Here is a 15,065-nt window from a genome sequence, read left to right as displayed (position 1 = left end):
ATTCCATCGGTGCAGGAAACTGAACAGCACACTTTTAAACAATAAATGGATGGTGGATAAATTAAAAAATGATTGTGAAATTTCTAGAAATGAATGATGATTAGAACACATCATACCAAAACTATGGGACACAATGAAGGCAGTCCTCAGGGGAAAATTCTTAGCACTAAATGCTTTCATAACAAAGACAGAGGGATCCCAAATCAATAACCTAACCATCCACCTAAAGGCACTGGAAAAGCAAGAAAAATCCAACCCTAAAAGTTCCAGAAGGAAAGATCACAGCAGAAATTAATGAATAGGAAACTAAGAAAACAAGAAAATTGACAAAGCAAAGAGCTGGTTCTTTGAACAAAAAAACAAGGTTGAGAAACCCCTGGCCAAGTAAAAAGAAGACACACTTCAGATTAACAAAATTTGAAATGAAAAAGGAGAAATCACCATGGACATAAGTGGAATTCAGAGAATCATCAGGACTTACTTAAAAAAAACCTCTACTCCACAAAACTGGATAATATGGAGGAAATGGATAAATTCCTGGACACATACCATCTATAAAAGCTAAACTCAGAGCTGACTAATGTCCTAAACAATCCTATCACAGTCATTGAGCTTGAAAAAGTAATAAAAACCCTCCTCAAAAAGAAGAGTCCAGGACCAGATGGCTTCTCAGCTGAATTCTATCAAACCTTCATGGAAAAACTCAAACCAACCTTTCTCAAACTGTTCCACATAATTGGAGAACATGGAAAGCTCCCCAACTCCTTTTAAGAAGCTCGTGTCACCCTAATTCCAAAACCAGGCAGACATGCCACAAGAAAAGAAAACTGGCAGCCTATTTCCCTGATGAACTTAGATGAAAAGGTCCTGAACAAAATCCTTGCAAACCAAATCCAACAACACATCAAAAGCATTATCCACCTTGATCAAGTGTTATTTATCCTATGAACGCAGGGGTGGTTTAACATATGGAAATCTGTCCATGTAATACACCACATAAACAAAGTTATACACAAAATCCACATGATCATTTCGATAGATGCAGAAAAGGCCTTTGACAAAATACAAGATCACTTCATGATCAAAACATTGGAGAGAAGTGGCATGGTTGGATCATATTAACATAATAAAGGCAATATAAAAAGTTCCTAAGGTCCAAATAATACTTAATGGAGAGAGAATGGAGGAATTCCCATTGAGATCAGGAACAAGACAGGGTTGTCCACTCTCAACTCTGCTCTTCAACATATAGTAGTGGAAGTCTTAGCTCAAGAAATAAGACAGGAGAAATAAGTAAAAGGGGTACAATTTGGAAAGGAAGAAGTCAAGTTAGCTGTATTCACTGATGACATGATTGTATATGTAAGAGACCCGAGAGACACCATCTCAAAACTCTTGAAGGTGATTAGCTCCTATAGCAAAGTAGCAGGATACAAAATCAATGACAAAAATCAGTAGCCTTTCTATATGCAAATGACAGAGATACAGAGAAAGAAATAAGGGGTATGGTCCCATTTTCAATAGCAACAAAAAATAAAATAAAATACCTTGGAACAACAATAACCAAGGAAGTAAAAGATGTATACAATGAAAATATAAAAACACTCAAAAAAGAAATTTAGGAGGACCTGAGAAAATGGGAAGACCTCCCATGCTCCTGGATAGGCAGAATTAACATTGCGAAGATGGCAATCCTACCAAAGGCAATATACAGATTTAATGCAATTCCAATTAAAATCCCAACATGTTCTTCACAGAGATAGAATAAATGATCTCAAATTTCATATAGAAAGGCAGAAAGCCTTGGATATCCAAGCATATCCTCAGCAAAAGAAAAACCTTTGGAGGCATCACCATACCTGACCTAAAGCTATATTACAAAGCCATAGAATAAAATCAGCATGGTACTGGCATAAAAACAGGAGTATAGACCAATGGAATAGAATTGAGGACCTAGACTTTGGGTTAAGCAACTTCAGCTACTTGATATTTGACAAAAGGCCCTAACAATATACGCTGGAAAAAAGATAGCATCTTCAACAAATGGTGCTGGACAAACTGGATAACCATATGCAAGAAATTGAAACTTGATCCACACATCTCGCCATGCACAACACTCAAGTCCAAATGGATCAAAGACCACAATATAAGACCAGAAACTCAACTAATAATGGGAGAAAATATAGGAGGAACTTTCCATGATAGGAATGGAAAAAGACTTCCCAAACAAAACCCCAGTAGCACTTGATCTTAAACAGTCACTCAACCAATGGGTTTATATGAAACTGAAGAGTTTCTTTACAGACAAGCATACAATAAGCAAAGCCAATAGACTACCCATAGAATGGGAGAAAATATTTGCTGATTATACAACTGACAGCAGCCTAGAATCTACAAAGAACTCATATCCCTAAGCAATTAAAAGTCAAACAACCCATTCACAAAATATGGCAAAGACTGGACAGGCAGTTCACAGAGGAAGAAATACAAATGGCAAACACACACTTAAGAAAATGTACATCATCCCTAATCATCATGGAAATGCAAATTAAAACAACTATGAGATTCCACCTTACTCCAGTAAGGATAGCAAACATCAAAAAATCAAATGAAAATAAATTCTGGTGAGGATGTGGAGAAATAGGAACACTCATCCACTGTTAGTAGGAATGTAAGATGGTATAACCACTTTGGAAAGCAATATATCAACTCCTAAAAAAGCTGACTATAGAGTTACCAACAGACCCAGTTATTCCCTTACTGGGCATGCACCCTAAAACATTTAAAACTCATTCCAGAGAGATTTGCTCAACCATGTTTTTAGTGGCTCAATTTGTAATACCTAAGAGCTGGAATCGACCTAGATGTCCATCACTAGAAGAATGGATAACTAAGATGTGGTATATCTACACAATGGAATCCTACACAGCAGTTAGGAAAAATGACACAATGAAATTTGAAGAATAATGGTTGAACCTGGAACCGACCATTCTCAGTGAACTTACCCAATCACAGAATGATAATTGTTGCATTGTCTCACTCATCTATAGCACCTAACCTGAATCTACCCAAGATGCCAACATACCCAGCAAGCTTCTCAAAGACTAGACAATAAAGAGGGAGGAGAGGGCAAATGAGGGGGTGGGAGACACAAATTTAGATCCAAACAGCAATGGCACCATAAAATTCTATATCCTAAAAGGTTGACCTTTCACCAGGCCCTTAGAGGGAACACCTGAGCCACAAGGCACTATATGATGAAGACTGACCTTAATCTTTTACAGCCTCTCTCTCCCTCTGCCCCCACCTTCTTCCTAACTCTTTTATATTAGTTATCTTTTTCTTCCTTCACTTAGTGGGCCCTGACCTGGAACTCCCAGTACCAGCATGTGGCTCTCATTCACAATGAGCTTTTGATCAGATAGACCTAGAAAGTTTCCTAAAGGAAAGACAGATTTCTTTCAGGGTATTTGATGACCCACCAAATGTTAGTGGTAAGACCCTATTGCTTGAAGTCACTATATGAGATTGACATGTAAAATAGAATGACATGGCTGGAAGCTGGAAGAGAGTCAGTCCCCAGACAGTCCATGTGCCTAGTGCCAGAAGGTGCTACATGGGCGACTGGGGGAAAATGACCAATATCTGTCCCAGCAATTCATGGTCTAACCTACTTAGCAGCAAATAACCTGTCGTGATGTTCACACAAGTGTAATAGTGGTGCACAGCCATGGTGGGAAACCAACTGCTCTTGGTTTAGCTAAATGATCTGCTCAGTGGAACGTGACCCATAGCTGGAGCTGGGAAACAAGCCAGAGCCATATCCAAACATAAGCCCACTCTCCATTATCAAGCTACCACCAATCGTGGGCTATGACAGGGCCTACACCTATTAAATTCTAAATAAAAAAAACTAAAGGTTATCCCATTTGTCTGGTGCTAACTTTACTCTGTTGGAGAATCTGCTTGTCTTTTTCAGGTAGACGCAGATCTTAAGGAGAGAACTATCCCATCATACTTCAGAATCTACAAAGAATCTACAAAGAACTCAAATCCCTAAACAATAAAAAGTCAAACAGCCCACTCAAAAAGGGCCCCACCAGAAACTAAGAATAATTGGTGAAAGAACCAAGGGTGCTGCTTTTTTGGTGAATTGGATACCAGCACAAAGGTGAAGGAGATCAACACAGAAAACAATGAACTCCTACCAAATCAGATATCTAGAGACACAGAGGTTCTCAACACCTCATCACTGAAGCAGACCAAAAATGAACCCAACATGGCTCAGGGAAATTTTGCAGAAGAGGGCCAGAAAGAATGTCAGAGCCACACATTGGGTCATGATATGCAGAGACATTTCTCCTACTCATAACTGCGGGCTAACTCCACAATGCATGGTCCATATACCCCAACAAGGAGGGGACAGGGGGAAGGGGCAGGACATGGGTGAGCCTAACAATGGTGCCAACTTGACAGTATTCACTGAGTACAAAACTAATTAATAAAAAAAAATGAAAAAAATTTCATATTTATTACAGAAAAAACAATAATAGAGTTTATTTGATATGAATATTCATGACTGATGCTTGTGACTTGACTCCCCTCTGACAATGTGACATGTACTGTTCCACATGCTGATTTTGTAATGTCTTAATTTTATTACATATAATGCTGATATAAAATTCATTTTATTTTCTTAATCACAGTTATGCATGCAGAAATGAAGATATTTAATTTGTTTTTGAAACCTCACCTTCAACTATCCCTAAGAAAAACAAAACAAATTTTTTTTTCCCCCTAGGGTAATGTATCCTAATTTTGTTTCACATATTACAGGCTAACTTTTCTTTTTCTTTTATTGAGGTAGGGTCTTACTCTTGTCCAGACTGATCTGGAATTCATTATGTAGTCTCAGAGTAGCCTTGAATTCAGTGATCCTCCTACCACTGCCTCCCAAGTGCTGAAATTAAAGACATGTGACACCATGCCCAGCTACTGGCTAATTTTTCAACTAGACTTTTAGGCTTTCTTTTTCATTTGTCAAACTTTCCCATCAGTTGTTTAAACATATTATCTTTACCACATAGTTTGTGTGATCTCCACCTTTATTTATTTTATTTTATTTTATTTCATTTCATTTCATTTTTGGTTTATCGAGGTAGGGTTTCACTGTAGTCCAGGCTGACCTGGAATTCACTCTGTATTCTCAGGGTGGCCTTGAACTCATGGGGTCCTCCTAACTCTGCCTCCCAAGTGCTGGTATTAACAGCATGTGGCACCACACCCAGTTTTTTTTTTAATTATTTGAGAGAGAGATAGAGAGAAAGAGAGAGAGAGAGAGAGAGAGAGAGAGAGAGAGAGAGAGAGAGAGAGAGCGCGCGCGCAAGCAAATTGGCCTGCAAGGACCCCAGTAACTGAAATTGAACTTCAGATGCATGTGCCACCTAGTGGGCATCTGCAACCTTGCACTTGCCTCACCTTTGTGTGCTTGGCTAATGTGGGATCTGGAGAGTAGGACATGGGTTAGCCCTAACCACTAAGCCATCTCTCCAGCCTGGTCTCTACTTCTTTCATTTCTGCTTGTATGTTTATTGTTTCATGCATTAACCAATATATGAGTTGTTGGTTAAATTAATTCTTCATTTTTCAAAAGATCTAAAAATTTCTTTTAATTTTTTTGAGTCCATTGCATCTCTCTATCATACATCCTGATAGCTTGGCCATTTGAATGATTTTCTCAGACACTTTTCAATACGTTTTTCCATTACCTATTTGATGCAAGAATTATTTTTAAAACTGTCTTTGAAACATCATAGGTTATGTACATGAGCAGTCTGCCAGCAGAAATCCTCTTGGACCATATTTTGTCCAGGCCAGGGAAGCACAAGTTTTGGCTACATACACAATAATGTAGAAGGATCAGAGCATGTTTGTGGCAGCATACATGTGCATGGGTTCATGTGAAATGTCTTCATGCTTACCATTGACGGTCAGTTTCTTTGTCCAGGATAAAGATTCAAGTCCTTTATTTCGCAAAGCACTCTTGAATTATAACTTTGCTTTTTGTTGTTTGTTTTTGTTTTCCTTCAGGGACTATTCCAAATGTGTTTGTGATCTCCCTCTGATTCGTCTACTTCTGTGGCGATCAACACATGTACATGAAAAGAAAGAGGCATACCGTCAGAGGTCAAGTCAGGAACTGAATTTCCGTGGCCATGGCAGTAGCTAGGACCTAAGTTGAAGATGTATTCCGTTCTATTTGTGAAGATTTACCCTTTCTGTTTACTTCCTTTGTATGGATTTCAAACCAACCTTTCCATTCCCTCTCCTTTTGTTTTCATACTGGTACTAGAGAGAAATAAGTCTGGGCCCTGCAAATCAAACAGATGAATTTAGAATGTGAGAAATAGTACCAAAAAGATGCTGTTTTCTCCTATTCCTGAATTTTACCTAGTTTAAACAGACACGTGGACACACAACGAGATTTGGTGCTATAACTCCTGTCCAGGAGGATAAGAGTGGACTCATGGGGTCATTTAGACACCTTAAAGGACTGCTATATGAAGATTGTGGCAAAGTCAACAGAAATTCATAGAAGGACTCCCAGATGGGGCCAGATACATTCTGAGGGTCTGGATGTTTGTTTAACTTTGGGTGGGACCCTCCATACAAAATTAAACAGAGAAAAAAATTAGGAGGAAACAAATAAATCGTAATACATTACTGTAATTTTGGAAAGATGCCAATCCTTTCTTTGAGGTTCTTCAGGCGGTTGAGATGCAGCAATGTTCATTTACAGGGCTTGCCCAAGCCAAATTTAGTTTCTTCCAGCCCCTTAACACTCAAGCCCCAAGACGCTCCTTGCAAACACAGAGGACCTGGAAATACAGTGGCTTAGCCACGAATCTCCAGTGGTAGCATCCTCTGCCTACCAGAGCTTGCTGTCCTAGTTTGTTTTGTGTGAGAAGCCTAAAATGACCTGGAGGCGTGCATCACAGAAAACTATCTCCCGCATGCTATTTCATTGCAAGAAACCATTTGTGCACCAATCACCTGTCTGGATGTCTGCGTCCCGCTGGGTCCTGCCAGAACCTGGGGCTCTTGAGGCCTCTGGCTACACCTCAAGCTGCAAGCTCACAGCAAGCTCGGGAAGATCGGGGTGTGCGGCGGGGGCTGTGGGCTGCGCCCCGGAGCGAACGCCTGGCGAGCGGGCCGCGCCTCCCGCGGATTGGCCGGCCGGGCCGCTGGGGGCGGGCTCTCGCGTGGGCCCGGCGCGCCAGGCTATATGGCCGGGTTCCTGCGGGGAGGACTCGCCGACAGGGCTTCGGAGCGCGGCGCGGGCAGCGCGGGGCGAGCCTGCCCGGCGCGATGAGGCTGCGGCTCCGGGAGCGGGCGAGGGCGCGGGCAGCGTGGCGAGACCGGCCGTCCGGCAGCCCGGGCTGCTGAGGCTGCGGCGAGCGGCGGGCCACCGGGCGCAGGGCGGCGGAGCGCGGGGAGCGGCCGGCGGCCTCCCGCCCGGGACCCCCGGCGGAGCCATGCGGGCGGCCGGGAGGCTGGCGGCGCTGCTCTTCCAGCTCTCGCTCTTCGTCACCGGCTCCTGGGAAGGTCGTCTCCACCCCAGACAAGGTAAAGTCACGGCGGGCAGCAGCGGGCCCCGCGTGGGACGTGCGGGTGGAGGGGAGGCCGGCCGGCCGTGCGCCCACGCCAGGCGGGCCACCCGCGGAGGTCGCGGCCGCGTCGGGTTTCGAGGAAGCGCGCGTGGGGCACACGTCCTGCTCCGGACCCCGCGGCGTGCGTGGGGCAGCGGCTGCGTGCACTCGGACTCGGAAACACGGGTTGCGGGCGGCTGGAGGCGACGAGCGCCTGGGCCAGGAGGTGGGCTGCCCAGCGCCACGAGTGGCAGGATCCTTGCCTGCGGGATGTGGCACGGTAAAGCGCGAGTGGTCACAATGCTCGTGTGTGTGTGTGTGTGTGTGTGTGTGTGTGTGTGTGTGCGCCCGCGCGCGCGCGCGCCCATCTGTCGCGCCCGCGGAGTACCAGGACAGGGACTTTCAGCTGGGATGTCTGGAGAGTTTGGAGATGGTGAGACTCCGTGAGGAGACTCCTTGGCCGCTTTTCTGTGGTTGCAGAAGCCTTGGTGAAGACCCTGGCCTCCTACGAAGTGGTGATCCCGGCGCGGGTCAATGAGTTCGGAGCCGTGTTTCCCCAGAACCGCCACTTCAGCCGGAAGAAACGCAGCTCTGGGACGCCGGAGCCCGCGCCACTCAGGGCCCTCTACCGCATCAGCGCCTTCGGGCAGCTCTTCCAGCTGAACCTGAGCGCGGACGCCGCCTTCCTGGCGGCCGGCTACACCGAGGTGCACCTGGGGACGCCCGGGCAGCGCGGCGCGGCGCCCAGCGACCTGCGCCACTGCTTCTACCGCGGCCAGGTCAACGCGCGCGAGGACCACACTGCGGTCGTCAGCCTCTGTGGCGGCCTGGTAAGCCAGCTCGGGCAACGGGCGTTTCCATGGGAGACAGACAGGGTCTTCTTGCAGGGAGTGGGACGAAAGTTCTAGTATAGGTGGATTTTCTAGGAGTTCACGGGGCCACTAGAGGGATTAGCGCCTAGGTGTGCCCAAGCATTGCTCCTCAGAGTGCAGCATGCCGGAATGGTGATGAGAAGAGATCTCTGGATGCTCAGCTAAGAGTGGGGTGTTTCCCACTTCAGGGCAGGACATTTCATTCAGGCGCACCGCTGCTGATCACCTGTTGAGACAGAATTCCCTGAGTGTGCTCACATTTGATAAATGAACTGGAACTTAGAATAACAGAGGGAAATGTAGTGAATGCGTATGAAATGCAAACTCAACTTGTAAGGTTTGAAGGGAAGTTTCTTTTGTTCTTAGTATACAAGTGACCATTTGTGACATAGTAGAGCGGTTGGTTGCAGTGCTTGCCTGTGCATATCCCTATAGACATTTGCTGATGTCAGTGCAGCAAGAGTGCCAGATAGAGATGTTTTTAAACTTGTGTTTATTGCCAGTCTTTGTACATGGATATACTGTATTTTGCTCATAATCCCCTGCTGTTACTGTGTTTTGTTCCACTGCCCTGTTCTCCTTCTTTCTCAACTAGTTTCTCTTCTTTGGTGTCTATTTTTTCTTCTTCGCGCCCATGTGTGACGCACTGAGTGTCATGGGGTCATCTGTATGCTTGAGCAGGAGTGAGAGCTCACTTACTAGAACACCTTCATCCTACCAGTGGCTGCACTCCTGCAGATATCTCCTCCACTTGCAACCAACCATTAGCTGCCAATACTTCCTCAAGAAGGGGTGAGGGCCTCATGCTGTCCTCCATCAGTCATAATGGAGTGAATGTTGATGGTTCCAATACTGTGCAGGTCTTGCATGGGTAAGGATCATCATTGTGAGGTCATGAACGCAGTAGCCAAGTTATTGTTCCCTAACACTCTTTCCCATCCTCTGGTTCTTATATTTATTTCACCCTCTCTTTTACAGTGTGCTCTGAGCCTTGGGGTGGGGGTGTAGTGATGTCTCATTTAGTGAGGAGCACTCCATAGTCACTTATTCTCAACACACTGATGCATTTTGAGTCTTCTCAGCAGTTACAGCCAATTGCAAAAAAAAAAAAAAAAAAAAAAAAAAAGCTTCTCTAACCAAAGATGAGAGCAGCACTGAAATGATAGGGATTTAAAAAAACTTTATTGAGAGGTAATAAAATAAAAATATATGACATTGTGTTTCATTTGTTTCTCTTCCTGTAGTATAGAGCTTCTTGATCTTTTTCTTTTACTATGAGCTTCTTCAGAGGTTTGGTTAATCTCTTTGCCAGCACAACAATTTTAGGTGTATAATATGTTATTAAAATGGAAGTCAACTAACATGTTAATAAAAATATAAGAAACCTAGTTTGTGTTGTACTAATATATACATGTTTATGGATGTGTCAGGTAATAAAATCTAGCAGAATATATTTACTATTACACTTTTGTGGTGTATTAAGTATAAACAATCTAGATAGTTATATTAATTCCAAAGTGATATGAGAGCATCATTTATTGTCAATAAAGACAATGTCTGTGGCTTTAGTAACAATCACAACTGAAGGAAATGTTCATTATTAATCATTAGTGAAAATAAAATTGCAGTTTTTCCACATCCATTTCATGGAGCTATACATTGAGGACACTTCCCTTAAAGCAACCAGATTTTATTTAGCAGCAAGAAACAGGCAAACCCCATACATTTTGAAAGGTATTCAGATAGCTTTTTGAGATAGCATCTCAAGTAGTAATGCTGGCCTTGATGTCATTGTGTAATCCAGTATGACCTTGAACTCCTGATATACCTGCTGAGTTCAGGGATTATAGGCAGGTACCACTATGTCCAGTTTATGCCATCCTGAAGATTGAACCCAGGGCCTCAGGTATATTAGGCTAATACTCTGCCAACTGAGCTACAGCTTTAGCCCTAGATATTTTCATAGTATCTTCACTATTTATTATTTGAGTAAAAAAATGATAGCAGTTCTATGGTGGTTTCAATATAAAATGTCCCCCGTAGACTCATATGTTTGAATACTTATGCTTAATCCCAAGATGATGGTACTATTTTAGGAGGTTGTGGGAACCTTTGGGAGGTGGATCCTTGCTGGAGGAAGTGTGTCACCGGGATCAGGCCTTGAGGGGTTCTAGTGTAGCCTCTTTTTTTTCCTAGTTCATCCATGCTAATGTGAAGATGTGATGGTGGCCATCTGCTCCTGCCGTGCTTTCCCCACCATAATTAAACTTCCCTTTGAAACTGTCGTCTGAAAGTAACCCTTCTCTAAGCTGCTTCTGGTTGGGTCTTTTGTCCCTACAATAAGAAAGGGACATAAATAAATTCTCTCCAGGCCAAATGTAATACATTCTTCTTTCAAGTTGATTCAAGATGTTTTCTTGGTTCCAGCAATTTCCTTCCTTTCTATGGTAAATAAATATAAAATGTTTGTAACATCAGCATGGCAGCAATACTAACCACATAGCCACTTATACTTCAAGGGAAATCATTCTTTTTTAAAAAAAGCTTTTAAAGTCATATATAGTTTGTGTGGAATGCCCTACTTTGACTAAGGCAAGGCAGGCCTGTTAAGTACATGTTATTGATTTTGTATTTGATGGCAGAGAGGAACAGTCTAGATGGGAACTCTAGGAGTGATCTTGATGGATTCATAAAGTTGGTTAAGTTCAGATTTTATTCCCTATCCCAGTTTTCAATTCAGAAAGCCATTAATGATGTTTCTGAGACATATTAGCTTTCATCTTTTCTTGACAGTGTCAGTGTGCATATATTCAACATCCTGCATTCTTATTTTAATGAACTTTACCTCTGAGAAATTAAAAGGAACTAATTAAAATTAATTTCGATACCTATTTCCAGCTTTATATTATTATTTTTGCATCTAAGCCTGAGCTAGAGAAATCATTTATTAGCATAGTAAGGACATAGAGAAGGCAGATTAGTTCTTGGCTGTCTCAGCACCAAGGAGGGACAAGCCATTCTCATGTATTGACAACAATTTGTTTCTTGGCTTTACCAAGATGCAGTAGGTCTAAAAAATGACAGACAGCGATGCTCCCAGAAGGAATCAAGGAACATGGATGTGGATGGTCACTGACAATCTGTACCACAGACTGCCTTTCTGTTACCATGTACCCTCTTGATCTTCTTTTGCTACACATTAGTCATACTCCTTCTGTCTATGAATGTTCACAGGTGCTCTGGCTCTGAGTCAAAGTCTAGGTTCTCACAGGAGTGTACTGTCTTCTCTGTAAGGTCCTTATTTACATCTTTGCAGCTTAGCAACATGTGAATTATCTGTACCTATCCAATACACTGTGAGCAGCATGACTGTTCCCTGAACCATAATCTCTTGCAAGAAGAAGGGAGGCACCTTGTAGTCACAGATTTATGGGAACATTCTACTTCTGTGGGGGAGTAATAGATAGAATTTAAGTTTTATGCTGGCAGTAAGGGAGTTCCTTGATTACTTTTGGTGATTCGTTTTTGTAGGAAGTCCATCAGTTATGAAGGCCTTTGGTTCTGCCTTCTGGAAGCAACTTGTCTTTTATGCTCTATGGCCATATCCAAAATGTACTTGGAGAAGGATGCTGAGATGGTAGGGTAGTTACTTTAGGAATGCTACTTTAAATCTAGTGTTATATAGGTTAGTTTGCTACAAAAACATTTTAAGGTGTTTTTAGTCCAGGTTTATCCCTCAAAAGCCTAGTTAGCTTCTAACATCATATCAAGTCTTAATAATTACTTTACTTCTTTCTTGTGTCAGTTGCCAAAGCTTAAAAGGCACTTAGGTTAAATCTATGAATGCCAAGAAAAATAGCAACATGCTGGATTTTCACCTCACTGGTAAAACAAAACTCCATTTCTATTAAATAAGTAGGATCAAATGACAGTATATTATAATCTTCAATAGAGAAAATAGATTAAACAGATAAAAAACTGGAGAGATTAGCATAAATAATTGAAGAGTATCATATATCAAAATAATTATAAGTTAAAATATATGTAGGAAAATGTATGCTACAAACATAGTAGATGGTATGGCATATATATGACATGTCTCCAGATACTCTATATGTTTTTATTTTTAAATATTGATTGATAATATTTTGGAAATATATCATGAATATATTTCCATCAGATACAAGACAATTTTAATAGCTTCCTGACATTTTTTTATATTTTCCATTGTATTTATTATGTTCTCACAAATATTTCATTGTGATGTTGGGAAGATGCCGTTTTGTGGCTGTTCCCCAAACCTCACAAGATTGTAGATGTTTCCCGGATAGGTCTTTGTACTTTCGTGAGTTCCTTTGACTTCACTAAGTAAGGCCTTGTTGTTTGAAAGAAAGAGATTTTATAGAAATGATTGTTACTGGGTTTGCTGGGACACACTATTTAAAGTTGATTCTTTTCGTTATATAAATCTTAGTTAGATGAATTCATAGTCTTCTGAGATATGGAGTTGTCCTGGAAGGTAATGATGCTGACAGAGGAATGACAGAAGGCTGCAGCATGAATTGATGCATTATGCTTTTGGATCCTGTTCTTCATTTTCTTCAATCATTGATTCATTCATTTAGTCAGTATGTTTGCATGTGATACATTAGTCCCTGACTATGATCAGTAGTATGTTGAGGGACTATCAGTGAACCCTTTTAATATTTTGAAAAGGTATCCTGAATTAAAATGAATCCCAGAGTTTTTCTTTGTGGTCTTTTATTCTATAACACTTATACTGTGCTCATGGTGAGAAGAGTGGCTGTGACATCTGTGTTTTTAGTGGAAAAAATTTTCATTCTGCCTCAAACGTTTGATTTTTAGGATAGTTACTGAACAACTAGTTTAATACACACTTATTTTATTATGAAATTGGGTAGATAAAACTATTTCAGGGGTCTAGCGAGGTGGCACTTGCCATGCAAGCACAGAGCCTGAATTTGGGTCCCCAACACCCATGCAAAAGGTGGGTGTGGCGGTGAACACTTGTCATCCCAGTGCAGAGGAGGTAGAGACAGGGAATAATGGGCACACTGACTAGCTAGTCTAGCTGAATTGGTGAGCTCCAAGTTCATTTAGAAATTGTAGCTGAAAGAATAAAGTGGACAGCAATTGAGGAACATACCCACCTTAATCTTTGGCTGCAACCACACACACACAAACACACACATGCCCACGTACATACAAACACACAAAAAGTAAATAGAAATATTTCAGTTTTGGTTTAAAAATAATAGAATTGAGTCAGAAATAAGAAGTAACTTGTCCAAGTTTCTATTATTGTAAACTCATATCTATGTTTTCTTATAAAAAAATCAAGATGTGATTTAATGGTTGACAGACTAAATATTTCAGTCAACAATTCCTTATGTTCAAATGCTGGTCTCCAGTTGCCAGTGTACAATATGGTAAACTATAGATAATTTGGGATAAGAATTTAATGAGTTTGTATTTTATACTTGTTGCTTAAATCTGAGAGTTAATTGTGTATTATAGCAACAACACATGTATTTTGTCATGTATTTTGAAAACTTATGAATGAATGCCACAATAAAATGCTGGGAAAGCAATTATATAAAAATTCTCTAAACATATAAAAATTATAATCAGTGGAATAAATTGGAACTAGTTGTATGCTTACCGTTTGCTTTTTGAAACAGCTTGGCAAGTTCTTAAGTAGTTAGGAAATGCCTGCCCAAGTGAAAGTGAGTTCTGAAGCTTTTACTAGCCCTTGAACGACCATGTATGGAATCCAAGTGGCCTTCCTCATGAGTCAGTTTGTAACCTTACTTGCAGATTGGTGCTGGCTAAAAATATGACATGACCTAAATGTAAGTCTATGAGCCACCTGTTTTGCTAAGTTCTCAAATTCCTTTCCAAAGTTTTCTACTTATTGTTATCATTATTAATATTTTCTTTAGGAACCTTAAAACAACACTAATATTGTATTATTTGGTAGGAAGTCCCCTGTAATGAGTGAGATGAACTATATAAAATTTGATGGAAATAAAAATTTTAAGTCCTTCATTGATTAAAAAAAATAAAAACACATTTGGGAACAAGTTGTGATTTTTTTTTTTTTTTTTGAGTTTGGTAGCAGCACAGTTAATAACAAGGTGATGTCTCTAGCACAGCTTGAAAGGCAGTGACCATGGACTCTGGGTAGAGCTGGAAATCTCTGTTGATGGTAACAGCACAGTTCACAGCAAGTCAAAGTCTAGCACAGCTGAAAAGAGGTGCCTATGGGCTCTTGGTAGAGCTCTCTGCTTATTCTCACGTGGGAGCACAGATTGGCCTCTGAACAATTTTACTGGAGCATTAAAATATATGTGAGTGAGGTATGAAAAGAAGTCCAGAGTTAAGAATATGTTCTGCTTGGCTTGGAAATAAAGTGATTTACAGAGGTCTTTTAGGTGTATATCAGTGAAAGGTCAGCTCCTGCTTGCTTGTATATCTTTTTGAGTTGCTATCACATTTCCCCTCTCCAACAGGCTTTTCTACA

At 41.3% G+C, this 15,065-nt stretch overlaps 1 protein-coding gene and 1 long non-coding RNA gene across 3 annotated transcripts in view; one reads left to right on the top strand and one right to left on the bottom strand.

Moving 5' to 3' along the window:
* Positions 1–6,114, bottom strand: part of LOC123461697 — a 55,849-nt gene extending 49,735 nt beyond the window's left edge. Inside the window, exon 1 of the long non-coding RNA XR_006637802.1 lies at positions 5,982–6,114. This is a non-coding gene — a long non-coding RNA (uncharacterized LOC123461697). The remainder of the gene's footprint in view (positions 1–5,981) is intronic.
* A 1,421-nt stretch (positions 6,115–7,535) lies between these two features.
* Adamts20 (ADAM metallopeptidase with thrombospondin type 1 motif 20) overlaps positions 7,536–15,065 on the top strand; it is a 175,948-nt gene continuing 168,418 nt past the window's right edge. For both annotated transcript variants that reach the window (XM_004668531.2, XM_004668532.2), the window contains exons 1-2: positions 7,536–7,626; positions 8,130–8,479. In XM_004668531.2, coding sequence (XP_004668588.2) covers positions 7,536–7,626; positions 8,130–8,479 — 441 coding nt within the window. The remainder of the gene's footprint in view (positions 7,627–8,129; positions 8,480–15,065) is intronic.

This window comes from Jaculus jaculus, chromosome 6, assembly GCF_020740685.1.
Source record: "Jaculus jaculus isolate mJacJac1 chromosome 6, mJacJac1.mat.Y.cur, whole genome shotgun sequence".
NCBI lineage: Eukaryota > Metazoa > Chordata > Mammalia > Rodentia > Dipodidae > Jaculus > Jaculus jaculus.
The sequence above is the reverse complement of the archived record's forward strand: the minus strand, read 5'-3'. Positions and strand labels throughout refer to the sequence as shown.